At 46.3% G+C, this 27,333-nt stretch overlaps 2 protein-coding genes across 28 annotated transcripts in view; both read left to right on the forward strand.

The window, feature by feature from the left end:
* Gtf3c2 (general transcription factor IIIC subunit 2) overlaps nt 1-10,942 on the forward strand; it is a 28,043-nt gene extending 17,101 nt beyond the window's left edge. For 12 of the 13 annotated variants that reach the window (XM_063261868.1, XM_063261864.1, XM_063261866.1 and 9 more), the window contains 9 exons: nt 22-47; nt 376-505; nt 6,831-6,975; nt 7,062-7,223; nt 7,391-7,478; nt 7,722-7,850; nt 8,395-8,547; nt 8,639-8,746; nt 9,151-10,942. In XM_063261868.1, coding sequence (XP_063117938.1) covers nt 22-47; nt 376-505; nt 6,831-6,975; nt 7,062-7,223; nt 7,391-7,478; nt 7,722-7,850; nt 8,395-8,547; nt 8,639-8,746; nt 9,151-9,369 — 1,160 coding nt within the window. In that variant the 3' untranslated portion in view covers nt 9,370-10,942. The remainder of the gene's footprint in view (nt 1-21; nt 48-375; nt 506-6,830; nt 6,976-7,061; nt 7,224-7,390; nt 7,479-7,721; nt 7,851-8,394; nt 8,548-8,638; nt 8,747-9,150) is intronic. The other variant, NM_001025120.1, reaches the window with a different exon arrangement.
* A 387-nt stretch (nt 10,943-11,329) lies between these two features.
* On the forward strand, nt 11,330-26,026 carry Mpv17 (mitochondrial inner membrane protein MPV17). 15 transcript variants are annotated; one of them, XM_039112443.2, is made up of 8 exons: nt 11,335-12,863; nt 12,993-13,067; nt 20,893-21,008; nt 21,227-21,319; nt 21,407-21,502; nt 21,718-21,750; nt 21,966-22,018; nt 25,038-26,026. In XM_039112443.2, the coding sequence occupies exons 2-8, from the start codon at nt 12,998-13,000 to the stop codon at nt 25,105-25,107; spliced, it is 531 nt and encodes a 176-aa protein (XP_038968371.1). In that variant the 5' UTR covers nt 11,335-12,863; nt 12,993-12,997; the 3' UTR covers nt 25,108-26,026. The 15 variants fall into 15 exon arrangements, with proteins under 15 accessions (XP_038968365.1, XP_038968373.1, XP_038968372.1 ...); XM_039112441.2 differs by having other exon boundaries at nt 11,335-12,681; XM_063262041.1 differs by having other exon boundaries at nt 11,336-12,580; nt 20,858-21,008.
* The last annotated feature ends 1,307 nt before the right edge of the window (nt 26,027-27,333 follow it).

Below are 27,333 nucleotides of genomic sequence, written 5' to 3' on the forward strand. Positions count from 1 at the left end.
GCCGATCTTCCTTCCCTACAGATGCTATGAAACCTGCCATCTACAAGGTGAGTGAGGAACCTGTTACCATACTTGAGGCACCGTCCTCCAAGAGCCTCTTTTTACAGATTCTACAGTGAGTCTTTCCCTTTGGAATGGGTCCCTTTTTGGATTAAGAACTGATTGGAAACTGGGTGGGGTGGAGGCAGAGACAAGTGGATCTCGGAGTTCAAGGCCAGCCTGGTCTACAGAGTTCCAGGACCACTAAGGCTACACGAAGAAACAGAAACCCTGTCTAAAACAAAATAAAACAAAAAACAAAAACAAACTGATTAAAGTTTTATTTCAAACAATAAGGACTTCTTAACCCTAAAGTTATCTCTTCTGTCCTTGCAGGTCCAGTGTTTGGCAACTCTTCAGGTGGGGTCTGTACAAGCTTCAGACCCCTCTGAGTGTGGTCAGTGCCTTAGCCTGGCTTGGATGCCTACCAGGCCTCACCACCACCTGGCTGCTGGATACTATAATGGTAAAAACAGAACGAAGACCTGTTGCTCTTTAAGCGTTACATGTGCTTGGGTTTGGATGGTGCTTACTTTGCATGGCTTAAGCCTTTTCATGTTCAGTCCCTAGCACTACGTGAATTAGGCATAGTGTTACATGCCTGGAGTCTTCATACTTGAGAGGTAGAGGCAGGATGAGCAGAAGTTCATAGTTGAGGGTATAGCTACGTAGTGGAGCATTTGGTGGTCATCCTTGAAAATAGCTATTTTAGGCCAGCTATCTTTGACTTCTTCTCAAAGAAAAGGAAAGAGTGATGTGAACATAATTTAGTACACTCCTTTATGAAGATGAGATAACTAAATATTTGCTAGTTTAAAGAAAGTCAACTCAGAATTAAATGGAGGTGCTGGCAAGATGGATGGCACAGATGAAGATGTCTGCCACTGAGGCGCTGACCTGAGAGTGATCCCTGATCCCACATAGAAGGGAGAGAAGCAACTCCTAGGTGTCCTCCGACCTCCGCATGCCAGCTCGGACATGCATGGACCATACATGTCACAGACACACAAAATAAGTATGATTTTATTAATTAATAAAATTAAGCAGGGAATGTGGAGAGAGCTCAGTGGTTAAGAGTATATGCTCTGCCAGAGGACCATAGCACCAGTGTCAGGCAGCTCACTCTCTTGTAACTCCAGCTCCAGGGCCTTAGAGGTCCTCTAGCAGGTCAGGGCACCCATGGCATACACATTTAACGTTTTTGTTTCTTTTTTTAAACTGGCTGACAGTGACACACACCTTTAATCCCAGCACTTGAGAGGCACAGGCAGATGGTTCTCTGAGTTGGTGGCCAACTTGGTTTACAGAGCAAGTTCTAGCAACAGTCAGGATTATACAGAGAAACCCTGTCTTGCAAATAAGCAAACAAGCTACACACACACACACACACACACACACACACACACACACACACTTTTTTAAAGAGTTGGATGGCTAAATAAATAGTCCAGAATATATTGGTACTTGCTGTCAAGCCTGAAAACCTGAGTTCAATTCTTAAGACCCACATGGTCAAAGAGGAGAACTAATTCCTTCAAGTCAAGATGTACTTCTTCGTACACAGGCTACACTACACACATACAAAATAAATTAATGTAATTGTGGTTGTTTGAATAGGTTCGGCCCCTTGTAGATTCCTATGTTGGAATGCTTGGCCACAGATAATGGCATGACTAGAAGGTGTGTCCTTGTTGGAAAAAGTGCAGTCACTCTGGGTGGGCTTTGAGGTTTCCTGTGCTCAAACTCCACCCAGTGTGGAACAGTTCAGATCAAGATGTAGAGCTCTGGGCTCCACCAGCACCACGTCTGCATGCACAGTGCTACATACACTTCCCACCATGATGATACAGACTGTAAACCAGCCACGGTACGAGTTGCTGTGGTCATGGTGTCTCTGCACAGCAGTAGTTGGTACCAGGGACTAGTGATAGGCCTAACCATGCTTTTGCTGGGAGAAATGTGGATTTAGGGACTTTGGAAAGCAGTGAAATGCTTTAAGTGGGGTTTAGTGGGCCTTCCTAGCAGAAGCATAGAAGACAGTGGTGTTGAGGGCGATTGGAACTGTGGGAGGCTGGCTGAAGAGATTTCAGAAGAAAATTTTAGTTTGTGTCCTAGAGACTATTCTTTTGATGTTTTGGTGAAGAATGTAGTTGCTTTTTGCCCTTGTCTGAAGAGTCTGCCTGAGGCTAAAGTGAAGAGATTGCATTGACAAAGGGAATCTCAGAATAGCTTCGCATAGACTTTGTCCTGTGGGTCACTCTGTGGAGAGCCTTTTGATCAGACATAGCAAACTGAGAAAGGAAAAATACACAGTGTATATGCTTTAAAGATTAAAAGGGCACCAGGAAGTAGAATGGAGCTAAATCCTGTATTCAAATATTAAATGGAATTAAGGAAGTGGTGACCTCAGGGCAAGATCCCACCCAGCTAAGCTTATTGTTTATAAGTTTGCAGTTAACAAGGGAGAGTTTTATCATGTTAGGCATTGTTATTACCTGGTTATTGTTTTCATTCAGTCAGAAGGAGATGTGATTGTGAGTCTGGTTGACAAGGGGTGGATTATGAAGGCTAGTCTCAGTTCTCAGCTTGACTATCTGGAACAAACTACAACCCAGAGTGGAGGGCATACATATGATCCAGATTAATGCTGGGAGATACAGGCTTGTGATCCAGATCTTGAGGCATAGTAGTCATGTCTCTTGTGAAAAGGAATTACAGAAAAGCCTAGGACCAGGCATAATCCCAGCACTCATGAGACAGAGGCATGCAGCTCTCTTGAGGTCAAGGTTAGTCTACAGAACAAGTTTCAGGAGAGCCAAGTTTAGGCAGTGAAGGAAAATCATTGAACAGAAAGCTGGTGAAGATGTAATTGAACAAGGGGACCATGTACCAGTCCCAGCAAAGCAACAGAAATCGACAGCTTCTGCCATGGTTCTGGCTTTAGAGTCAATAGTAGACAGAGTTACTGAGACAATTGATGCTGGTTCGCTGGAGCTAAGAAATTAGCAGTGATTAAGAAGATAGTGTTACTGAGGTGGAATCTGCGATGTGTTCTCAGAGCACAAAGAAGCTTTGGTCCAGAGATAGAAATCATGGTGGCAGTTGAACTTGATGTATAAGAATCACCCAGGTGGTACTGGTTTTGAAAGCATGAGGGATCATGACAAGTAGCTGAGTTTTGGCACTGTGAGAGGCCAAGAAAGGTCATTGGTAAATGTGCAGTTTCAGTGGCAGTTGAAGGCCCTGTCGTGCAGAGAAGTTGAAGCTGGGCGCCATGAAGAGAACCTATGAGGGATTGTGAAAGTGCACCCTAGTTGTAGTGGAAGACCCCAGTGTAAAATTTGGAGGTGCAGTACTATGAGATTACCAGCAAGAACAGCAGCAGCAGTAGAGTGGGGTCAACCAGACCCTGGAGTGCTACAGAGGCCAGAGCTGGAGAAGTGATGCAAGCCCTTTGGAGGAGCCTAGAATATCATGTGGATCCCAGACATTGGAACAAGAGCTATAAAATTAAAGTTGCCTTGGCGACCCCAAGATATTAGAGATGCCAGAGCCGTGGGCCACCTGCTGGGGAAAGCTACTAATGGAGTTGACCAGCCAAGAGAAAGAATTGTAGTCAACAAACCTGAAAAGGAGTTGGTCATCAGACAGGAGATGCAGAGTTTGGAGTTTGCCCGGCTGGTTTTGGTCTTGGCTTTGGTCCATTACTTCCTCACTCTGACATTTTGGAATGGTAATGTATATCCTGTGATGTTGGAGGTACGCGATCTGCTTTTTGATTTTTGACTTTGTAGAGGATTATAGTTAATAGATTGCATGACGCTCAGAAGAGACTTTGAACTTTGGAATTTTAAATATTGTGATAGATTATGGGGACTTTCAAAGTTGGACTAAATGAATTTAGCATTATGTTATAGCTAAAAGCCTGCAGAGGCCAGGGAGTGGAATGTGGTTTGAATAGGTTTGGCCCCCATAGATTCATGTGTTTGAACGCTTGGCCATATGGAGCGGCACTATTAGGTGTGGGATTATTGGAGGAGGTGTGGCCTTATTGGAGGAAGTGTGTTACTGTGAGTAGATATTGAGGTTTCCTATACTCCACTCAGTGTGGAACAGTCTTGGCTGCCTTCAGATCAAGATGTAGAACTCTCAGCTCTTCCAGCACCAAGTGTGCCTTTATAAGAGTTGCCTTGGTCATGGTGTCTCTTTGCAGTGATAGAAACCTAACTGAGACAGGAAGTTTGAAAGATAGATGGACAAAACTGGTAAATACAACAGACTATTCAGCAATAAAAAAGTGATGGTCTCCTGACACATGAGGAAACATCTAAGACAGTCACTGGAAGAAACTACCCACAGTCACAATGCCTGATGATTACTGGTATGGTATTTAGAAAGTTGTTTGTCTCACTCAAAATAGATGCAAAGAGTCATAGGAATGTTAACATTTATGGAAACACTTGGGTTCTTGTTGGTGGGGTTATCTCACTAGTACAAGTAGCTAGCAAACTCATGGAATTGTGTGCTTGAAATTAATATGCTTCAGATAAATGTTCCATTATAAAATAGAAAAGAGAAAAATTCTCTGAAAATAAGCACACAGGAGTTTAAAGAAAGACGAGTTTATAGAAAAAAGATCATACTATATAAGCTGTTTAAAGGTGTAGAGAGCTGGAGAAATAGCTTAGCCGTTAAGAACACTGGCAGCTCTTTCAGAGGACGTGGGTTTGAGTCCCAGCGTCCACATGGCAGCTCACATGGTGACTCCAGTGCTAGGGGATCAGTGTTCTCTTGAAGGTGTTGGAGGGCCTAGCGGTGCAGGCCTATATCTCATCTGCTGTGAAGCCTGAGGGAGGAGCACCAAGTACAAGGAATGCCCAGGCATCTTAGACCATATCTCAAAAGTAAAAGGTTAGCAAGTGCTTTGTAATATTCATAAGGTCCTGGGTATAATCTCCCAGTTCCTCAAATAAGTATAATTTAAAGATATTTAATTACATATCTTTTACATTTATTTGGGGGGAGGGTGATGGGTGGAGTTTTGAAGATTACTTGTGGAAGTTGGTTCTTTTTTTTAACCATGTAGCTAATCCCTAGGGTTCAAACTCGGGTTGCCAAGTTTGGCAATAAGTGCCTTTACTGCTGAGCCATCTCACCAGCCCTGCCTTTATTGTTTTTAAGTGATGGTTTCATAATTATCATAGCAGTAGACTTTCTGTCAGAAAGCTCAGGCCATTAGCACCTTTTTAACCTTCCTCTATCACACTTGCGTCTTCTGTTTTCCTTGGTGGTATTTCCTGGTCAGGATACATGCTTCTTCTGTCTTTACATCCTCCCAGGACTGGTGATTGAACTCAGTCCTGGTGTGAGATAATTGCTGTGGTTTTAAGTGCTCTAATGATTCTCTTCCCCAGGCCCCTTTGGCTCCTTGCTGGGTTGTTTTCATTGCTTACCTACAAGTCACTATATTCTTTTTTGGTTTTGTTTTCCAAGAAAGATTTATAAATGCTTCACTCCCTAAGTTTATGTATACAAGGGGTTTTAGCTACAGATATGTTCCTAAACTATTATAAGATTTTTAATGTCCTTTATCCTTTATTTTTATCTGAATTACATTTGAGCACCTCTCCTTTGCCAGCCTTGTCAATCAAATTTTTTTGTTTGCCATTTGTTGTCTTTTCCTCTGTACTTTGTTACTTTTATTATTCTTGTACAGAAGAATTAGATAATGCACCAAATAGAAAGGATTTTAGACTTTATGAGCTATTTTGCCATTGTTGGTATTACATTCTGCTATTTGGATATGCAGTCAACCCTGACTGAGTAAGTGTGATTGTTTGTTTCACTGGAATTTACTGAGGCAGGCACCTAAGCCAAGTATTGGGGCTTATAATTATCATCCCAACACAGTGTGGGCAGAGCAGAAGCATGCGGTGAGTTTGAGACCAGCCTGCATACTCAGAAGCTGGCTCAAAGGAGCATTATGCAGTGAGGGTCTAACTCCATCCCTGTGAAATGGAGCACTTGCCTGGCATGCATGAGTACTAAATAAAGAAGGCAGCACTCTATCTGTCTGATTTGTTGGTTATAGTTTGACAGCTGCTATTCTAAAGGAGTTCTGTTTTGTTTTGTTGAGATATGGCTTCAGTGTGCCCCAGGCAGATCCTCCTGCCTCAGCCCAAATGCGGAGATTATAAATATGTCCCCCCATATCAGCAGATATGCACTGTTTTAAAATCCTGCTCTAGGAGATCCAGAACCACCTTCTGGCATCCATCTGTACCTACATTTACATATGTACATACTCCCACACTGACAAATACACATAATTTTAAAAAATCTCTCTATGTAGCAGCCATCAGATACACTCAGAGTGAAACCTTTCAAATGTGGGTCTAGGATTCCACCGCCATTTTTTAGTTAGTGTCAGGTTGGGTATTTGAGCTGAGCTGGGAGGGAGAACTGAGGCCCGTCATCATTGTCCTGCACTTTCACTGCAGTGTGGATTTGAGAGTAGGAGGCAGTCTGGAATCTCAAAGGAAGAAATAAGACCACAGAGCCTTCCTAGTGTAGCAGAACTCAACCCTCCTAGTGTCAGGGTGCTTTAGTGCAGTCCCTCACGTGGTCTGACCCCAGCCATGACATTATTTCGTTGCCACTTCGTAACTAGTGTTGCTACAGTTATGAATTGTAATGTAAATTCTTTTGGAGATAGAGGTTTTCCAAGGGGGTGGTAACCCATGGGTCAAGAACTGCTGCTCTGATGTCTCCACATTCTATCTCTACTTTAGGCATGGTAGTTTTCTGGAATCTTCCCACTAACTCGCCCCTCCAAAGGATACGACTCTCTGATGGCTCCTTAAAGCTGTACCCCTTCCAGTGTTTCCTAGCCCATGACCAGGCTGTTCGTACAATTCAGTGGTGCAAAGCTAACAGGTACAGAGTACGAGGGCTGTGGAGCGGGGAACTGTAGCAGGCCCACTCTTCCATACAGGCTCTGATCTCACCTCCCATTTTTTCAGTCATTTCCTGGTGTCTGCAGGGAGTGACCGGAAAATCAAGTTCTGGGATCTTCGACGACCTTATGAACCAATAAATTGTATCAAGCGCTTCTTGAGTACAGAGCTTTCCTGGCTGCTCCCCTACAATGGTGTCACAGTGGCTCAAGACAACTGTTATGCCTCGTACGACAAGATGAAGATATGAGTTCTGGGGACAGGCCCTGCGGGTTGGGGCGCGGAGCATGTCAGATTGTGGGACAAGGAGGGTTGAGTTTGTTGGCTGAGGTATCTGAATTCTGGAAGAAACAATGCTCTTAGAAAAAGGAAGGTTTATTTTCTTTCTCTTCTAGTTACGGGCTCTGTGGAATTCATTACATTGATGCGGGTTACCTTGGTTTTAAGGCCTACTTTACTGCTCCACGGAAAGGCACTGTCTGGGTGAGCCTCTCCTTTCTCCAAGTTTCAGTATGCAGGAAATGGTCATTCGCTCACTGTAGTAAGTCAGGAGCAGACAGTAACAGGACACCATTCAGGGCACAGGAGGAGCAGGTGTATGGTAACTGTATGGTTAGGGACAAGAGTGTTTTTTTGTGTGTGTCTCGCCTCAACCTCAGACTATTTAGTCATTATCACAGGAGTGAATGAGTGGATGGGTGAAATCAATATGTCTCTTCCTATTAGAGTCTTTCAGGTTCAGACTGGCTTGGGACAGTAGCTGCAGGAGATATATCCGGGGAGCTCATTGCAGCTATTTTACCTGACATGGCGTCAAACCCAATCAATGTCAAGAAACCTGCAGAAAGAAGATTTGTAAGTCTATGAACATTTGTCTATTAGATCATAGTCTGGCCAGCTCAAGGTAGAGTACAAGCTAGTGCTCGTGCCAGCCTCTGACACTGTCCTGTTGTAGCGAGGACTTATGTATAACCTCCTCTACCCTGTTAGAACTGAACATGTTTCCTAAAAATTGTTACTGGCATTATACTTATTTCATGTGTATGAGGTTTGGTGTAGCCAGAGGGCGACCTTGGAGAGTCCTTCTCTGTCTCTGCCTCAGGTCATCAGGCTCACAGCCCTGTGCCAGCCTCAGGGTGTTCTTTCTGTTCTTGAGACTTGGCCACTGTGAGCTGGTTTCCTTTCTGCTTTTGTGTTGAGTATTTAAAGTCTGTTTTGAGAGCTGGCTTAGCATGTAGAGACACCAGCTGCTAAGCCTCTCTGAGCTGAGTTTGTTCCCCAGGGTCCTCAGGATAGAAGAAAGAATTGACTCCCATGCATCCCATAGTATGTGCGAGTGCATGCAGTTATAAATAAAAAATAAAAATTTCAGATGCTAACCTTACGGTTTTCTCTTTAGCCTATATATAAAGCAGATCTGATACCATACCAGGACAGCCCTGAAGACCAAGACTACTCCTCGACCTCCTCTGAGACCCCCAACCCTCCCAAGGCGAGGACCTACACTGAGACCATCAACCACCACTACCTGCTCTTTCAAGACACAGATCTGGTAAGTCGTGACTACAAGTCATTGTGACATTAGGACAGATAGAAACCTTAGGTAACAGGGAGTCCTAAGAAACTCCACCTATGTTTCCCAGAGCTCCTTCCACAATCTGCTTCGTAGAGAACCGATGCTTCGCATGCAGGAAGGAGAAGGGCATTCTCAGCTTTGCCTGGACAGGCTGCAACTTGAAGCTATTCACAAGGTGAGAGCTTGTCTTCCATCTCTCCTGCCCCACTCTGTGTCTGTGATCAGTGAAGTGAGAGGTTTAAAGGCAGTGAGATGGCGGGAGGGGAAGCAGCCTTGATTCTCTCTCCTGGGTCATGGTATACAGACCTCATTCACTGACTGTCTCACATGGTCCAGTCATCCTGATTGTGACTTTATTTGTTTGGGTGTTTGGGTGGTTTTGATACAGGGTCAGTGGCTATCCTGGTCACCTCGTAGACTAGGTTGGCCTCAAACTCACGGAGATCCGCTTGCTTCTGCCTTCTGAGGGCTGAAGTGATCTGAAGTGGTGCGGTGATCTGTTTTTAAAGCTCATGCAGGCAGGGGTTTGCCCAAAGACACAACCCCTGAGGTTCTTACGGTTTTCTCTTCTCTTCACAGGTACGTTTCAGCCCAAACCTGGACTCCTATGGATGGCTGGTATCTGGGGGGCAGTCAGGGCTGGTTCGGATCCATTTTGTCCGTGGACTCACCTCCCCGCTGGCCCACCGTGTACAGCTTGAAAGCCGAGCCAACTTCAATGCTATGTTCCAACCATCCTTTCCAACTGAAGGGCCTGGTTTCTCTCCAAGCAGCCATTGCCTTCTCCCTAATCCCTAGTCTGGTCCACACAAACTCTTGGATTGAAGTCTGCCAAGAACAAATGGCCCCTATGCACAGAGCATAGGACCTGGGCCCTTCCTGGACAGTGATGGTGCCAGGCCTACATCTTGAGGCCTACATGCCCCAAACTCCTTAAATCCCTCTCCTTCTACAGACTTCTATGGTTATAGCTCCCTGCAGGTAGGGGGGCTCCCCCTCCACAACAATTCCTATGCCTAAAACCGTGGCTCACAAGAAACACTCAGGCCAAACCTAGGCTTGGGAGTCAAATTGCTCATATTGAGCATATGTGAAGGAGGTAAAGCTAAGTAAAGGCACTGGGTGTTTTTGAGAGCACTTGTGAGTGGGTATTTGGAGAGTCGGAAAGGACATCTTCATGAAGGCTCCTGTCTATTTCCAGGATTTGATGTTATTGCCTTCCAATCTTCCTCTTTAGAATAACCAACACACAGGCCCAGTGGTGGGGACAGTAATTTATTGGACTGAAGCTGCTCGTAACTTAACTGTAACCGAGGAGACCATAAGCACCTGCCAGTAGGACAGCAGCTAGCTCTTAACTTGTTCCCAATCACTGACATGGGACACTACTTGAACACTCCTAGATAGTGTTTTTAAAATTCTTGAAGCTGGGTATAGTGGTGCATACCTGTAATCCCGGCTCGTGGGAGGCCAAGACAGGAGGATCACAAGTTTGCGTTCAGTCTGGGCTATCTCATAAAACCAAAAAGTTAAAAAAAAAGAAAAGAAAAGAAAAAAGAAAAAAAAAGATCTTCCTTTATATCAAGTCAGAGTATACCTCTATTAATTTTAACTGATGGGTGTTAGGAAATAGTCGTTCTTCCCTGCGGCTGCCCTTTTTAGTACTTCACAGTAGCTATCATGTGTTTCCCAAGTCATTTTTTTCTCTAGATTAAATATCTTTAGTTATTTCAATCATTCTTTTACAAGTCATGATTTTTGATCTTTATGATATGGTCACATTGCTGACGTATTAAACATGTTTAAACTCTGTATAGAAAGTATTTAGAACCCAATAATGTATTGTTCTCTCAATTGAGTCCTCTATGGATAGCTGCACCTCACATGACTGATTACTGCCTTGAAAACACAGGCAGCCCTGTGATGTGAGATTGCCAGATCACAGCCAGGGGACACATTGACGTATACAGGCTGAGGTTTGGAAGGAAGTAGTTAGGCCATCTTAGGAAATAGGAAACAAGTAGCCTGTCTCCTCTTAGATGGGATGCAGTTGACATTAGTATTGCCCTAAACGAAATCTAGACTTTAGAGCACTCAAAATGGGTCTGTTATATCTGGGGACAGCTTTCTGCCTGAATAGTGTAGAAGATTTGTCAAATGCCAGAAGATTTTAAGAAGAGATTTAAGTAGTTGTGTCCCCTTCCTATACAGAAGAGGAAACAGACCTGTAGGACACAAAGATCCTTACACAGCAGAAGGACCCACAACTGCATTAGTGTTAGGAGCCAAGTGTTGTACCACTCTGTTGCGATCCAGCTCAGGCTGCGTCGGGCTTGCTTTTTGAACTAATAAAGAAGTGCCTTCCATTGCAGAGAAGCTTGGCTTGTCCTGCAGAGCAACCCATTGACACAGCACACCTGTGTTTCCCTACTTCAGTGGTAGAGAAGGTGGGATCCGGGGGGAACTAAAGCTGCGGCTGTAGGCTTGTGCCAGCAACCCTGCTCCTGGTGTTCAGTCTTGAGCTCAGAGGTAAATGTGGGCAGTATTTCCTGCTGTTTTATGCACTTTCCCATGAGCCTTTTCTCCTCAGTCCATTTTTCTCCCTACCTTTCTTACCTGGGTCTGTACTCTTGGTTCTCACTCTTCTTCCTCTGTTCCTCTATTCTGCTGCCTTCTCCATCAACACCTAAATCCTCTTTATCCTCCAAGATCCCATCTTGGCTGGGATGCGGCAGTGGAAGAGCATGTACTTAGTGTGTACAAATCCTTGGTTTACTTCCTTCCCCATATCTCCTCCCCTCCAGAAACGCCTAGGTCAAATTTCTCTGGGGAACTTTTTATATTGCTCTAGTTGGGGTAAAAATCTCCATGTGTTTCAGAGAAGCGGGATGGATAAAGGATAGTAAGCATTTGCCCTGCCTGAGGTGCTTTCAGACATATTGAGCTCTGTGGGGTAGGTACTGTTTTCTGTAATACGTAATGGCGATTGGATTCTGAGAGGTTAAAGCATCTGAATAAGGTACATAACCACCACTGGGGTTTGAATCCATATACCCTTGCTTAAAAACACCTTCCAGTCTTGCACATCCAGACTCCTTACTGCATCTACTAGTGAAATTCCGTTAGCACGTTCCATACACAGGAATCTAATTCCCCTGAGTCCTTACTCTCTGTAGTAGATAATAGAATCCATCCTTCATTAATCATTCAGGAGTTGAATAAATGAGCTGGTGGTAGGCAGAGGGCAGGAAAGTTGACCTTTCTCAACACTTGGGAATGTATACATCCTTACCTATCTCAGGAAGGTATTTTCAGGGAGTTGGGTGTTACAGCTTGAGGGAGACTAAGATTCCTAAACTGGTTTTTAAACAGTTTATGCTTTGTTTAAAATTACTCCAGAAACCTATAAAACAAAGCCCCCATTGAGTCCCCTCTTGTACATCCCTAGACGAGGACCCCTGATTGCTAGCCTGCTAGCCGGGTCATTTTACAAACTCATGACCTAGGTTGAGCAGTCTTGAGAAGACAGCATGGGCACTTTCAGGTTCTGCTATGCCAGTGGCTCACCAGAGAGTTGACTGCTTATTCAAAACTTAAAATGTTGGTATGAAGAAAAAAAATGGAACAAGTCTGAGCTCCGCTCACTTGGGAACTTGGGTACAATACAGAAACAACGTGTGCAGACACCTGCATTAAAGCAGCATTCAAGTTAAACTGAGAAGGGAATCCAGACCTGGCTACCACCGGGAGTACGGGTTTAGGGAAGGGAGACTGTATCACACCGAGGTTTGGTGCAGTCCACGATAAGGGGGCTGCCTACTATTAGGTAGCGGGCTGAGCCGCCTTCCTACTGGTATCAGAGGCCCCACCCACCTGCATTCTTCCTGGACTGCTTGAGTCCAAACAACAGCCCGGCCCGCAGGCGGACGGAAGAGGCGGTGCTCGATACGGAAGTCCCTGGGCCCGCTACGGTCACGTGAGTGAGGTTCCGCATAGAACTGGCACTCAGGTGAGTGGAGTTTCTTGGCAGTCACTGCCTGGAAGCACTGTGGGCCGAGAGTTCTTACAGGTCATGTGACTTTACAGACCCAAGTCCTTGGTTTATTTCCGGTGTGTAGTTGCACTCCTAAAGGATGCGGATTAGTTGCAGGGGAGTCTGAATTTGGGGACCTATCGTGTTTACTTGGGGGGTGGAACCCAGGCTCTGACCTCATGAGTTTCTGGATTAGGACTGGATGCCTTACTGCTGCTTCTCCAGTTGTATAGTGACCACGAGGCAGGAACGCGGCCCAGTAAGCAACTTTTCTGCGGCCTCTGTCATTTGCAGATTTTGGAAGTAGGGCGAGTGAGGATAAGGAAGTGGCAGGCATGTTCTTTACTGTGAGGTGCAGTGGGAGTGACTTCTCCTCTTGGTTTGACAGGAGGCATGGCACTCTGGCGAGCATACCAGAGGGCCCTGGCTGCACATCCGTGGAAAGTCCAGGTTCTGACAGCTGGTGAGTGTCACTCTGGAAACAGAGTATAATTAGAGCAGCTGATTTGAGGAGAAGGAGACCCATATCGCGACACCCATTTCCTCCTGGTTAGCCCCCAGAAGTGTTTTGCTTCTCCCTCACTATTATGTCTGTTTTGGAGGGTAAGCTGTTTTTAAGAGACACAGGTGGGAGAGAAGGGGGGTAGAGAGATGGCTCAGAGGTTAACAGCACATACTGCTCTGTAGAGGACTCAGCACCATGTCAAGTGGCTCATAGCCAACTGTAGCTCCAGGGGACCTGTCACCTCCAGCCATTTGAGGCACCTGCATTCACTTGCATAAACCAACACACAGACCTCACACAGTTCAAAATGATAACAATAAATCCAAAAGGAGAGAGATACACAGTTTGTCCTGCAAGACTTAAAGTCCTCAAAGAGTTAGGTGATGATTTTTGTTTTGTTTTTCAAGGCAGGGCTTCTCTGTGTTCCTGGCTGCTGTGGAACTCAGTCTGTGTGCCAGGATGGCCTTCAACTGACAGATCCACTTGCCTCTCCCTCCCAGATACTGGGATTAAAGGGTTGTGCCACCACTGCATAGCCTAAGTAGTCCATTCTTAAGAGCATTTCCCCCAAGAGACTTCATCTTGGGAAGCTAAATGTTTTCCTCTTACACTTTATAGTGTGCTGAGCACATTGTGTACATGCTTGGTAGTGTCCAAAGTTCTGTTAGCTGGAATGACTCCACATTAAATCACACATCCAACAAGTGCTGATGTAACCTACTCTAGTTTATTTTTGTAAGTATTTTTTTATTGTAAAGTGTACAAACCAGTCATATATTTGAAGTATATTTGAAGTCATATTAAAACAACACTTCTGAATCAGTAATCAGCTTTGGGACTCTGTTAAGTCCCTCTCCTCGGTTAGTATATTCCTCCTTTTTATTTCATTTTTATTTTAAGATAAGATTCACACTAGCCCAGGCTGACCTGGATTTACTATGTAGCTAGACTGGCCTTGAACTTGCAACAGTCCCGTCTCAGCCTTCTGAATGCTGATATTTCAAGTGTAAGCTGCCAGAGCCGGCTAGGTGACCTCTTTCCTGAGCTTAGCCTACTTCACTGTTTGTTTTTCTTACCAGCATATTCTCAGCATACTAACTAACTCTGTCAGTGATGAAATAGCAGCTTCACAGAGTACCTCCAGGTGCCTCCTGTGTCTGTTTCCACCTTCCTTTTGCTGGCAGCTAGTACAAGGCGACGGGACGAGGGAATATCAGCAGGCCTCTGATCACCAGAGCAGTGCAGTGGGCGAGCAGGTAATAAACAGGCCTTGTCTATGCTTAGAGAAAGAACCCATATTCTAAGGAGGGCTGTGGGCTTCTGAAGGGAAAGAGAGGGGCTAACAGGTAGGTAGAACAGAGGTCCTGTTAGCAGATAGCCATATAGCATTAGAAACTGCATGACTGGTCAGGAGATGGACTCTTACTCCTCTCTGGCCCCTCGATAGCATCCTATGCCCATCCACCTCTTGTCCTCAGCGTGTCCGGCCTGCATGACTCACCTGGCTGAGTGTGCCGTGACTCATGCTGGACTTGTGGCTGTGATGGGAACTGACATTCTGGCCTCTGCCCAGCCTCAGATTCCCTCAGGACCCTGCTGCCAGATAGACGGCCCCCTTGTGGCCATAAGAATGGTGAGCAAAGGACAGTGATGCTTCCCTACCTAAACGATCGGTAGCTAACGAAGGTGGAGTAAGGGCTCCAAGGGGTCTAAGTGCAGAAATGTGGCTGCTGGGGTCCCTGGTCCACCCGGGATGGGGTCCTAGTCCGCCCGTGGGGCTCGGCTCTTTATATGGTCTCATGTGTTCGTCACTCAGGAAGCTGCTGCATCTTCACCTGGTTCTGAAGCAACCTGTAGCCTCACAGCATGTCTTGCAGACTTCCCCTTCTTTACTGACAGGGTGTTTGGACCAAACTACAAATAAAAGGTGGGGTGGGCTTAGCTCACCTAACCATTTTGGACTGTTGTCAGAGCACAGTGTCTCCAGAAGTCCCATGGGATAGCTCACACTGAGAAACAACAGAGATCTCAGACTTGGAGGTAGAAGGCCAAGATCTAAATCTCAGAGCATAGCACTTAGTAACTGCCTAATTAGTCCACATCAATAAACCTCTTTGGGACTCAGTTTCCTCATTTAGAACTTAAAAGGTCAGTTACAGGAATTATCTCTGAGAAGAAGCTTTGGAAGTGTTATTTATTTATCTATTCACAACACTAAAGGCTGGGTAAGCACACTCTCTGGACACTGGACACTATGCCTATCTTTTTGTGCCTTTTATTTCATTTTACATTATTTATTGTGTTGTGTACACATGTGTGTTATGTGACTATGCAGTCAGTTCTCTCCTGGGACTGACTGGAACTTTTTTTTTTTTTTTGATTTATTTATTTATTATATATAAGTACACTGTTGCTGTCTTCAGACACACCAGAAGAGGGCATCAGATCCCATTACAGATGGCTGTGAGCCACCATGTGGGTGCTGGGATTTGAACTCAGGTCCTCTGGAAGAGCAGTCAGTGCTCTAAACCACTGAGCCATCTCTCCAGCCCGGAACTTTTAAAATGTATAATAAACTTGAAGGTTCAAGGAGTTAGCCCTTTGTATCATCATTGGCAACTTGTGTATAGCAAGTGCCTTTGTTTGTTTTTATGTTTCTTTGAGACAGAATTTCTCTGTGTAGCCCTGGCTGTCCTGGACTCATTCTGTAGACCAGGCTGGCCTCAAACTCAGAGATCCTGCTTCTGCCTCCTGAGTGCTGAGATTAAAGGCATGCGTCACCATGCCCAGGTGGTTATTTTCAGTCAGAATCTTGCTGTGTAGCTCAGGCTAGCCTTGAACTCATCAGTCCTTCTACTAAAGCCTTTCAAGTGCCTGGATCATAAGGCTTGCACATACCCAGCTACAGAGAAGTATCTTAGCTTTGGTTTGCCAAAAAACAGGGTCTGAAGCTTCTGTGCAGGCTAGAAAGTCCTCCTTCCCAAGGGTAAAGGAAGAGCGGGTACGAAGGTGTGTTAAACCAGCTGCTTTTCAGACCTCTGTGGCTCCGTACCTTGGAAATAAAAAGCAATTTGAAATGCCCTGTCAGATGAATAGTCATTTCAGAAGAGACCTCAGTCCACCAGCTTCTATTCCACCCTGGGAACACTTAACTCCTCTCTGCTACAATTTCACACCTGTGAAGTCCCCAAGGGCATTAACAGTGAGAGCCTGGGTACGCTGGGCTAGGCCTGAAGGAGGCCTTTCTGTTTCAACTGCAGTAATGACTAGAGCAAGGGACAGGTGAATCCAGACTGAAGTGGTTCAGTGGAAGTGTCTAGTACACCAGCTTTGGAGCCAAGCTAGAGTCACAACCAGGGCAGCCTGGGGGAAGGTTGACTGTGTTCTGCAGAGTCTGAGTCAGCCTCATCCCTTCCTTTCTGGAGGGCTCTTCCAGACTCCAGTGGGCCCAGAGCCCAGGCCTGGTCCCATCCATTGCAGGCCACGAGAGCAGCTAAACTGTGAACACTTATTTCCCTGAAACCTGAATTAAGCCAGAGTGTGAGTCTCACAGGCCTCGATACTACAGAAAGGGAAACTGAGGCACAAGCAGGGTATGGTGTACACTTAGGCATCGCATAGTCAGTTCTAGAGCTGGTCTTGGAGTCTAGGACACTGCTTCCTTTACTTGGGACACTGTCAACCCAGCTGGTCTGGGTCACACTTGGCAGACTGCAGAACTGGCCTTTTTGTCTCATTTTCTTCTGTGGGACACTTACGGATAGTAGTGAGCTGAGCATTCAGACCCATCCCAGGGAATATGCTTCCCCTTCGCCATAAAGTTCCAGCTGCCTCTGGGTCCTAGGTCAGTTCAAGCTCCTGCCCCAGCCAGGAGGGCCCTCAGTCAGCAGCATTGCTGGTTCCATACCAGGAATATCTGTACCTGCGGACCCCTCCTTAAAGGCACATCTCCTCTCATTCCGGAGAGCCACTCCCTGCGCATCTGCATTCTCATCGTCCAGCAACACCGTATTTGCCTATGTATAAGTAAGACTCTCTGCATATCAAGTGTAAGAGCAAAGGGACTTGGGGAATTTGTCTCTACTCGTGCTGTGGAAGAAAGTCAGGGCTTTTCCATTCACAGGCAGGGCATGGTCTCAAATAGCTCAGCCCAGAGCCAAGCATCTCTTTCCCCCACCTCCTGGATCCACGGGGAGTGACGAATGAGAACTGGCACCTACCCAGAGGTATGATGTCATCATACTCAGAACCAGTGTCTACTTGCTAGGCTCCATGCCCAGCTTGGATTTTGGGCCCCACTGCCCAACAACCCTCATCCCATTTCACCAGGGCTCTGGCATTATGTGTTTTTGGGCTCCCAGATCCAGCTCTCAAGTCCAGGCATAGAGGAACCAGATCACTATGCTATCCTGGTTAACCAGATCATTTTCTTAAAGTCACCCAGAGGTCAGGTGCTTTGATTGTTTGAGTTCTGGGCTGGAGAAAATAGGATAAAGAGTTTGAATGTCTGAGTCCTTCCCATTGAAGACTCACTTGGAACGCAGGCTTTGCTCTTGGCCTGGACCAAAGCCTTTGGCTGTCCTGGACTTACTGCAGGTCGAGTGGCCATAATCTCTTATGAGCAGAAGACTAACTTCCAGGCACTGCCATGTCAGAAATGAACGGACCTGGGCAGACCTACATTGGCTCTCCTCACCTCATCTCCCTGAAGATGGCCTGTCACCTGGCACTGCCTCGGGCTTGATGGGTGCAGTTTGGGACCTAGACTTTAAGGTTTGGGCTAGGGGATACTCAAACTGTGCTCACATGTGCCAACTCTTCTCCCTCTCCCTGCTCTTACGTGAGGTGTAAAAGAAGTAACAAATGCCATACTGTGGCTGTCTGAGTCTGTTCAGACATTCCCACTTCCCCTGAGGAGGGCTGTGGAGCACCCTAAGAAGTCAGCTACGATCGGCATCTACTGTACAATGGAGGCACCTTAACTAAAGGGATGAATCCTTCCCCACCCCTGTTGTCCAGAAATCAGACAGTCTAAATAAAAGCAAGCACATATGGGCTACTCAAATATAGCATGGGGCTCACCTCTCAAAAACCAACCAACCAACAAAACCCTATAGTAGGGATACCCTTTACCCTCGCGGACACTATAGAGAGGCCTTTTTCAATGACTAAGGACTTCCAGAGTCGTGGAACTGGTTTTTATTCCAGTTATGCCTTTAGCTGCTATGACTATTGATAAGTTATGAAAAGAGAAAAGATGCACATCTCTATTTCCTAAGAGTTGTCCTGCCTGCTCTCCCTATGGGTAATGAGAAATAGAGGCAGTAGAAACCTGGGCAGTGCGTACACAAGTGCTTAAGTATACAATAAGCACATATGTGCACATATGTGTGTGAGACCAGAAGAGGCCACTGGATCTCTTGAAATGAGCTAGAAATGGTTGTGAGCTGCCGTGTGAGTGCTGGAAACCAACTCTGGGTCTTCTGCAAGAACTGTAAATGCGCATAATCAATGAGCCCCTTGTTTGTTTGTGTGTCTCCTATGTATTCTTGTTGTTTTGCTTGAGACAGAGTCTCACTGCACAGCTCTGGCTGGCCTTAGGCCTCACAATGTAGACTTCCTTCGAGCTTGAAACAGTCCTGTGTCTCTGCCTCCATGTGCTGAGGTGACAAGTGTGTGCCACTGTGCCTGCTCAGGAAACACCTTTGCCATGTTGTCCCTTTAAGACGTTCCTTGGTTTGGAGCCTTGGGTAGCCCATGGCCTCTGAGCTTGCCCTCTGCCTATCCTCTTACCTTGTTCCCCTGGCTTGAGTTGATCCAAACTCTGCTTCCTACGAGGTCACTTCCTATCTCCAAGACTCCCTAGTCAGATGGACACGTGGCTACTGACATCTCAGATCTTTTGCAAGGATTCACTGATTCCTTTGTGAACTGTCACCATCTTATCATTGTGGACTGTTGTCCCTTTATCACCCGAGAGCCCAGGCCATTTTCCCCCTTTGTGCGTGGCTGCAGTAGTCCAGGAGAGAGAGCTGGAGAGAGAGCCCTGAGCACACAGCTGATGGTCACATAGTGGGAGGTGGTGGGGCTGAGGGAAGTGTTAACACACCGGGGCCAGGCAGCACATGTGGGTTCCCTGACATCCTAATACCTGACACATCTCCTCAGGTTTAGCATTAGAGTTCCTCATGCCTTCCCTCAAGCAAGCTTGTTGTTTGGGGCTGTGAGCTTTTAATTATTTCTGACCACATTTTGGGGTCTTGGTTAGGTGTGGGGAATGGAAACCACTATGTGTAAGCTCCTCCTTTGGCTGCCCCTCACACCCACAGATCCTGATGATGGTTTGGGGTAGATTCAGGGGAAGAGAGGCAGTACTGGTTGGCTGGGAGGCTGAGGGAGAGGAAAAGCCACTTGATGGCCAGCTGCCCGGGTCACGTAGGGTTGCCCATCGCCAGCTCTAGCTTCTAGCTTTCCCCAGCTGCCTCCAACTAGATGGCTCTGAGGAAGTGCCGTGGAGAAGGCGTGGGAAGGGCAGAGCTGTGTGTGCAGCCAGCATGGACGTCAGAGCCAGCCCCAGAACAAGGAATAGGGTTAAAGATGTGTTTGCCCATTGCTAATTGAGGGCACAGGGACAGTGGTAGCTTCGGGGCTGGAGGGGACTCTCATTACTCACTGAGATGGATGGGCGAGCCGGAGATCATGCGGTCATTCCCAAGCGGCCCTGTGACTGTTTGCAAGAGAGTGTCACACCATCATGACAAACTGGAGGCTCTAAATAGTGATGATTCCAATTCTGTCTTGGCTTCTAGGGGTTGGTGTCTGTAGTTAGAGGAGCGGGAAGCAGGTGCAGAGGTCTGAGGGGAAATGGCTCTAAGTCCTGTTGCCAACTCAAGGGAGAATCTGGGCTTGACTTCCTGTGTGTAATAGATGGCCAGGACTTTTCCCTGTGGAGGAGGCTTTTAATATCGAAACATTCTCTCTGGCACCATTTGAGCACATTTTAGAAAGATTTATCCATGCTGCTTTCTACTAATAAAGACCCCTAAAGCCAAAGCAGAAGACGCTGGCCAGAGTCTTGCTTTGGGCTGGCAAGAGAGAGAGCATCTCTCATTATCCCGAGCATAATCTGTTGGTATTTCAGAGTCCTCAAAAGGACAGTATTGGGCTTGGGGGTTTAGCTCAAGGCCCTGGGTTCAGTCCTCAGCTCCAAAAAAAAAAAAAAAAAAAAAAGGACAGTATCTAGGAGTCACATTACCTGCCTCTGTCGTATCAGCTGTGTGAAATTGTGGGCCTTCGTTTGCATCTCTAGAATAAGAGTTGAAGTGGAATGTTCTAGAAGACCTTTTCCATTCTGGCCTCTTGCTCTCAGCTGCGGAGTTTAGACTTTCATTCTTCTATCTGCATTCAGTCCTAGTTTCCTACAACTTACTTTGTGTTTGTAGATCCTGGTCTTCTCATTCCACTTCCCGTGGTCTCACTATGTGCTGACTGGTCTGGGACTCCCTAAGTAGCCCAGGCTGGCCTCAAACTCATAGCAGTCCTCCTGCCTCTGTCTCCTAAGTGTTAGGACGCCAGACATGCACCACCATACCCTTCATCCCGTGTCTGATAAGACACACGAGAGATGTCACCATTCTTGAGAAGCAGAGGGCTTCAAGGCAGCGCAAAGGGACTGGTCATTTGCCAGTACAAAGCCCTAGGTAGGACTCAGTGCCAAGCCTCATTTGGTCAGCAGACTTTCCTTTTAGGGTATGTCCTGACATCACCCATGTACCTTGTACAGGGTCACTGATGGGCCTAGGTGACATTATCTCACAGCAGCTGGTGGAAAGGCGGGGTCTCCAGCAACACCAGACTGGCCGGACCTTGACCATGGCATCCCTTGGCTGTGGCTTTGTGGTGAGTTCTGCTTGCAGTGGGGCTGCATTGCCTCGGCTGTGGAATTCATTCCCGTGGTTTCCATTGGCCTCTCCCACCTAGGCCTGCCTGTGCCCTGTTTGCTCTTAGAGTCTGCCTTCTTCAGGAGTTGGTTTCTGCTGCCTGAGGGAGAAGCTTTGTATTATAAAAGCTGAGGAGGGTCCATCATTGTGACCTGCTGTCCTGTCTCTTACTCTAAGGGCCCTGTGGTCGGAGGCTGGTACAGGGTTTTGGACCACTTAATCCCCGGCACCACCAAGGTGAATGCACTCAAGAAGATGTTGTTAGATCAGGTGAGCTGAGAGACAAGGGCCTGGAGGAGAGCCTGGCCGGGCCGTTGGGTGCTCTCACAAAGCTTTCACTTGGCTCCTCTTCCCTAGGGGGGCTTTGCCCCATGTTTCCTTGGCTGCTTTCTCCCACTGGTAGGGGTACTCAATGGAATGTCAGCCCAGGACAATTGGGCCAAACTGAAGCGGGTGAGTGGATCTCTGGCTAGCAGGTGAGCTGCCCCAGGGTTAGGAGACAGGAAGGAGTGATGTGCCAGGAGCGTCTCGGGCTCAGGAGGAAAGGAGCATAGGGGGGATTGGTCCGGAAGTGTCTTCTTGGAACAGAATCTGTGTGTGATATCCATGCAGGAACATGGCAGCCGCTTGGATATGTAAGTGTTAACTGTTCCTCCCTGTCTTTGCAGGACTACCCCGACGCCCTCATCACCAACTACTATGTAAGAGTTGACCCTTCCACTAGCTGTTCAGTCCTGAAATGCCCTGAGCTTGGGGCCCTCAACATAGGAATCCTCTGTTAGGGTCACTTCCTCATTCCCCACGAGGAGTAACCCTTCAGCCTTTTCTTACGTAGATGGTGACATGGGGCCAGGCAGGACAGGGGTCTGGGTATCAGGGAGGGGTACCTACTGACCGTCCCACTTTCTTCTTGTAGCTCTGGCCTGCTGTGCAGTTAGCCAACTTCTACCTGGTCCCCCTGCATTACAGGTAGGACAATCCCTTCCTCACCCTTGAAGGAAGATCTCCGTATCTCAGTTGGAAACAAAGTGGTAGCCATCCCAACCTTGACCTACTTTAGGACTTCAACTAGTAACATTTCGTCCTTGTCAGGCCCCCTCAGAGTCTCAGGAGCTACATTCAGAACCTTTGAGGCATTATGGAGGCCATCTTAGAGTGTCCCAGGCTGACCGGCTAGCTCCCTCGGGAGGCTTCTGCTCCCGAAAACCTTGTTTCTGTCCCACCCGAGTGCCGTGTTTGGTGCCTCACCTGCAGGAACAGTGCCTGACTGCGGTACATTGGCAGCCTACGTTAGACATAAAGGTAGACTCAAGGCTAAGTAGGAACCTTATCTGGTTAGCTCACTGTGGAGGATTATTTTGTCCTGGTAATAAAGCTTGTTGCTGAACAGCAATTAAAAAAAAAAAAACTGGAAAGTTCTGGAGAGATGGTTCAGTGATTAAGAGATCTCTCTGCTCTTTCAGAGATCGAGGTTAGATTCCCAGCACCTACATGGTGCCTCCCAACCATATGTAACTCCATTTCTGGGGTCCTACATCCTATTCTGGCTTCCATGGGTTCTGCATACACATACACGCAGGCAAAAAAACCCATAAAAGTGAAATAAAATAAGTAAATCTAAAATAAAGATTTTAAGAGTGGCATTCCAAGGGGCTGGGAAAAATGCTCACAAGGGAGGGTCCTAAGAGCACAAATATGAAAGTCCTCAAGATTTCATATGGTTGACAGTTACACAAGTGGCTTAGCTAAAAAGAATGCAGCTGTCTGAGCTAATCCTAAACATAGGAGTCTTTGGTAGCACTCACAAACTAAAACAAGGTCAGCCACATCAAGCCTTTCTTTTTTTTTCCCTTTGGTTCTTTTTTTTTTTTTTTTTCCCCCCCGGAGCTGGGGACCGAACCCAGGGCCTTGTGCTTCCTAGGTAAGCGCTCTACCACTGAGCTAAATCCCCAACCCCATTTTTTTTTTTTTTTTTTTTAGAATTTTTATAGACTTTCTTTTTTTTTTTTCTTTTTTTTTTTTTTCGGAGCTGGGGACCGAACCCAGGGCCTTGTGCTTGCTAGGCAAGCGCTCTACCACTGTGCTAAATCCCCAACCCCCCACATCAAGCCTTTCATCCCAGCACTCAGAAGGCAGAGGCAGGCGGATCTCTGTTACTTTGATACCAGCCTGGTCTATATAGTGAGTTCCAGGATGGCTGGAGCTCCATAGAGAGACCCCGCCTTCAAACAATCAAACAACTAAAGCAAGATTGGGAGTTCAGGTCCCTCCTAGACACATTCGCTCCTGCCTCAAAAAAACTTTTATTTATTTGTATATGAATGTCTAGCCTTCATAAGTTTATGTGCACCTCATGTATGCTGGTGCCCATTGAGTCAGAGGAGGGCATCAGATCCCTTGGAATTGAATTTACATACAGTTGTGAGCCACCATGTAGGTGCTGGGAACCAAACCCAGGTCCTCTGCAAGAGCAACCAGTGCTGTAGATTTCTCCAGCCGTTGAAAAACAAACAAAAAACATTTTAATTCAAAATATATTTAAATAGATGACATGAATTAAAAATAAAAACAAGGGGTTGGGGATTTAGCTCAGTGGTAGAGCGCTTGCCTAGCAAGCGCAAGGCCCTGGGTTCGGTCCCCAGCTCTGAAAAAAAGAAAAAAGAAAAAAGAAGAAAAAATAAAAAAATAAAATAAAATAAATGTAAGTTTTTATTATTGTTTTTCTTTTTTTTTTTTTTTTTGTTCTTTTTTTCGGAGCTGGGGACCGAACCCAGGGCCTTGCGCTTCCTAGGTAAGCGCTCTACCACTGAGCTAAATCCCCAGCCCCAATTGTTTTTTTTAAGATTTAAATTTTTCTGGGCGGCCTATGCCTTAAGTCCCAGCACTCAGAAGTAAAGATAGTTGAATCTCTATGCGTTTGAGGCTAGCCTGATCTACAGAGCAAGTTTCCAGGCTAGCCAAGGCTATAGAGCGAGACCTTGTCTCAAATCAAACAAATTTTTGTGTTTTTTTTTAATGTGTGTGGCTCTCTGCATGTGCAAGTAGGGGCACAGACACCAAAAGATGACATGGGATTCCCTAGAACTGCAGTTACAGAGCATTGTGATCTGCCACACAGGGGTGTTGGGAACCAGGCTTGGATCTTCTGAAAAGACCAGGTGTGAGGGTGCCCACTTTTTCTTTTTTGGTTCTTTTTTCACCGAACCCGGGGCCTTGCGCTTCCTAGGCAAGCGCTCTACCACTGAGCTAAATCCCCAGCCCCGAGGGTGCCCACTTTTTACCATAACATCAGAGAGTCAAAGGTGGGAGGATCGGGAGTTCAAGTGTTCAAGACTGTCTTTGGTGACATAGTGACCACAAGAGGTCTCTCTCTTTATGTATTATCTATGTATGTATGTATGTATGTATGTATATGAATTTTATATATACACATATAAATGAGGATATATATATATATATATGTGTGTATATATATATATATATATATATATATATATGGATGACGGAGGCAAGGCATTATTTTTAGAATTGAAATCTTGGCTGATAGAAGGTATACAGATATATTTGGAAAGGTCTAGATAGACGAGTCATTTGTTGACTGAGCTGCCGGTGGACCAGTGATATGACTCAGTGGCTAAGAGCCCTTGCTGCCAGACCTGATGCCCCGAGTCCATTCCTTGGAACCCACATGGAGGAAGGAGAGAACCAGCTCCCTAGAGCCGTCCCCTGACTTACATGTAACACGTGCACACAGAGACAAGTTAATAAGTAAAGGGAGTGAGCTGTGGAGGTTATTTAAGCTCTGAGGCCTTCGCCTGACAGGAACTCGGAGATAGAGCAGAGCTGGACTGGTTGTCTTCTGGTCTGAACCTACAGTCCCTACAGCGGCTCAGAGGAAGGCAGCCCAAACCTGGGACTTCCCAAGACCTTCCCATTGCTCTCCTAGCCTGCCCCTTCTCTTCTTCACAGTGGCATTCCTGTCCCTTAGGTTGGCTGTTGTCCAGTGCGTTGCTGTTGTCTGGAACTCCTACCTGTCCTGGAAGGCACATCAGCTCTAAGCCTGCCCTGTTCCGTGGTTCGCACCTTGCACTGCTGCTCCGTGGCCCTCTAATGCTTGGACAGCTTCTTCCAACTGAGCACAACAGGACTGGAGAGGTGGCTCAGCCGTTAGAGCATGGACTGACTGCTCTATAGGAGACCTAAGTTTGGTTCCAAACACCCACATCGGGTAGCTCACACCTCCGTGTCTCAAGCTCCAGGAGATCTGATGTCCTCTTCTGGCCTCTGAAGCACCTGCACTCACATGTACATATCAACACATAGACACATTCGTAATTAAGCACACAATGAAATCTTTTTTTTTTTTGGGTTCTTTTTTTCGGAGCTGGGGACCGAACCCAGGGCCTTGCGCTTCCTAGGTAAGCGCTCTACCACTGAGCTAAATCCCCAGCCCCTGAAATCTTTACAAGGAGGGAGTGTGTCCGTGATTCGAGGTTGCTGATCAGAGTAGGGCGACCACTCTAAAAACGTAACTGCTTTTGAAATCACTAAGACCTTTATAGTATTGCTGTCACTCTGGCACTTAACTGATGGGGACACACTAGAAGAATTGTGTCCTGAGCTAGAGAAATGGCTCAGAGGTTAAGAGCACTGACTGTTCTTCCAGAGGTCCTGAGTTCAATTCCCAGCAGCCACACAGTGTTTCACAACCATCTGTAATGGGATCCAATGACCTCTTCTGGTGTGTCTGAAGACAGCGACTATTCATATACATAAATAAATCTTTTTAAAAAAAGAATTGTGTCCTTTAGCAATTTTGTCACTGTGTACACATAGTAGTATATACTTAAACAGATGGTAACAGTTGCTTACATGGCTTCTCAGTCAGCCTGACATGCTGTACGGTTTTACAGGGGGCTTTTTTTCATATGTAGAACATTTTAAAATAATAAATATAGCAAATTCATGAATCAGTAACTATTGTTTATCACTAAGGTATATGTACCATACATAGTTGTACAAGCTATACGTTCATATTACTGCCAGTGTGTTTCCACCAGCATCATCAAAGACACGTGAAAAAATTCACCAGACTAAGACATAACTAATGCTGCTGTGTGGGCGGGATATTTCAGCTCCGCTGTGATTATATGAAGCCAAAACTGCGTGTGCTGCCATCACTGACTAAAGGGTCATTATGCAACGTGACCGTAGTATATTCCGCACAGATACTTGTAGAGTAATATGACCTTGCCACCCTTACACCTATGTCCCAATAGCTAGCACACGTCCCCACCCTCTATAGATACAACTTTCTGTCCAGTGTTGAGGCTTGAACCCAGCCTTGGGCATACTAGTCAAGTGCTCTAACACTGAGCAACGTCCCTAGACTAGAAAATGTTTCGTGGGGTTGGGGAGTTAGCTCAGTGGTAGAGCGCTTACCTAGCAAGCGCAAGGCCCTGGGTTCGGTCCCCAGCTCTGAAAAAAAAGAAAAGAAAAGAAAAAAAAAGAAGAAAAGAAAATGTTTCGTAATGTTTCTAGGTCCTAGTGCCCTTCCAGACCCCCCTCTGGGACTTTATAGACACACAGAAATAGATACATTATTATCTGGAATCTGCAGTGGCTGACATGTCTGTAACTAAAGTGGAGGCTTTTCATTTACAGACACCAATGATTTTGGAAGTGAGAGACCTGACCACACCTCGAGTTGATGTGAGAGCAGGAACTTGCTCACTTCCTAACTAGTGATTTCTTGTGTGTGTGTGGGGGGGGGGTGTTCAAAACTGGGTTTCTTTGTGTAATCTTGACTGTCTTGGAATTAGCTCGGGTCGGTAGACCAGTTTGGCCACAAACTCACAGTTCTGCCTGCCTCTGTCTCCCCGGTGCTGGGATTAAAGGAGTGCACCAGTACCCCCACCCCTAGTTCCTCACCTAGTAATCCTAACTAGAAGATAAAGGTATGAAGTACTATTTCTGTGGGTCCTAGGAAGTTTACTTTGGCAAACTCAGGAGGTGCGTTAAGTTCTGAAAGCCGAACGCCCTTTTATGCCATTCTGACACCTGTAGATTTTAGTTTCTACTGCTGTACCACAATGGTCAGTAGAATGGGAGGGACCTATTAGGGTGGGAGGGGCTTTGGGTGGGACTGTGTTGTCTGAGCCCCTTCCAGCACAGCATTCCTGATCTCAATCTGGGGACCCAGTAGCCGACCTAGGGAACTGTGTCTTGGCAGCCCAGGGTTCTCCCCAGAACTTCTGCCCAGATTCTTAGCCGTGAAGAAATTC

The sequence above is a fragment of the Rattus norvegicus genome, chromosome 6 (genome assembly GCF_036323735.1).
Source record: "Rattus norvegicus strain BN/NHsdMcwi chromosome 6, GRCr8, whole genome shotgun sequence".
NCBI lineage: Eukaryota > Metazoa > Chordata > Mammalia > Rodentia > Muridae > Rattus > Rattus norvegicus.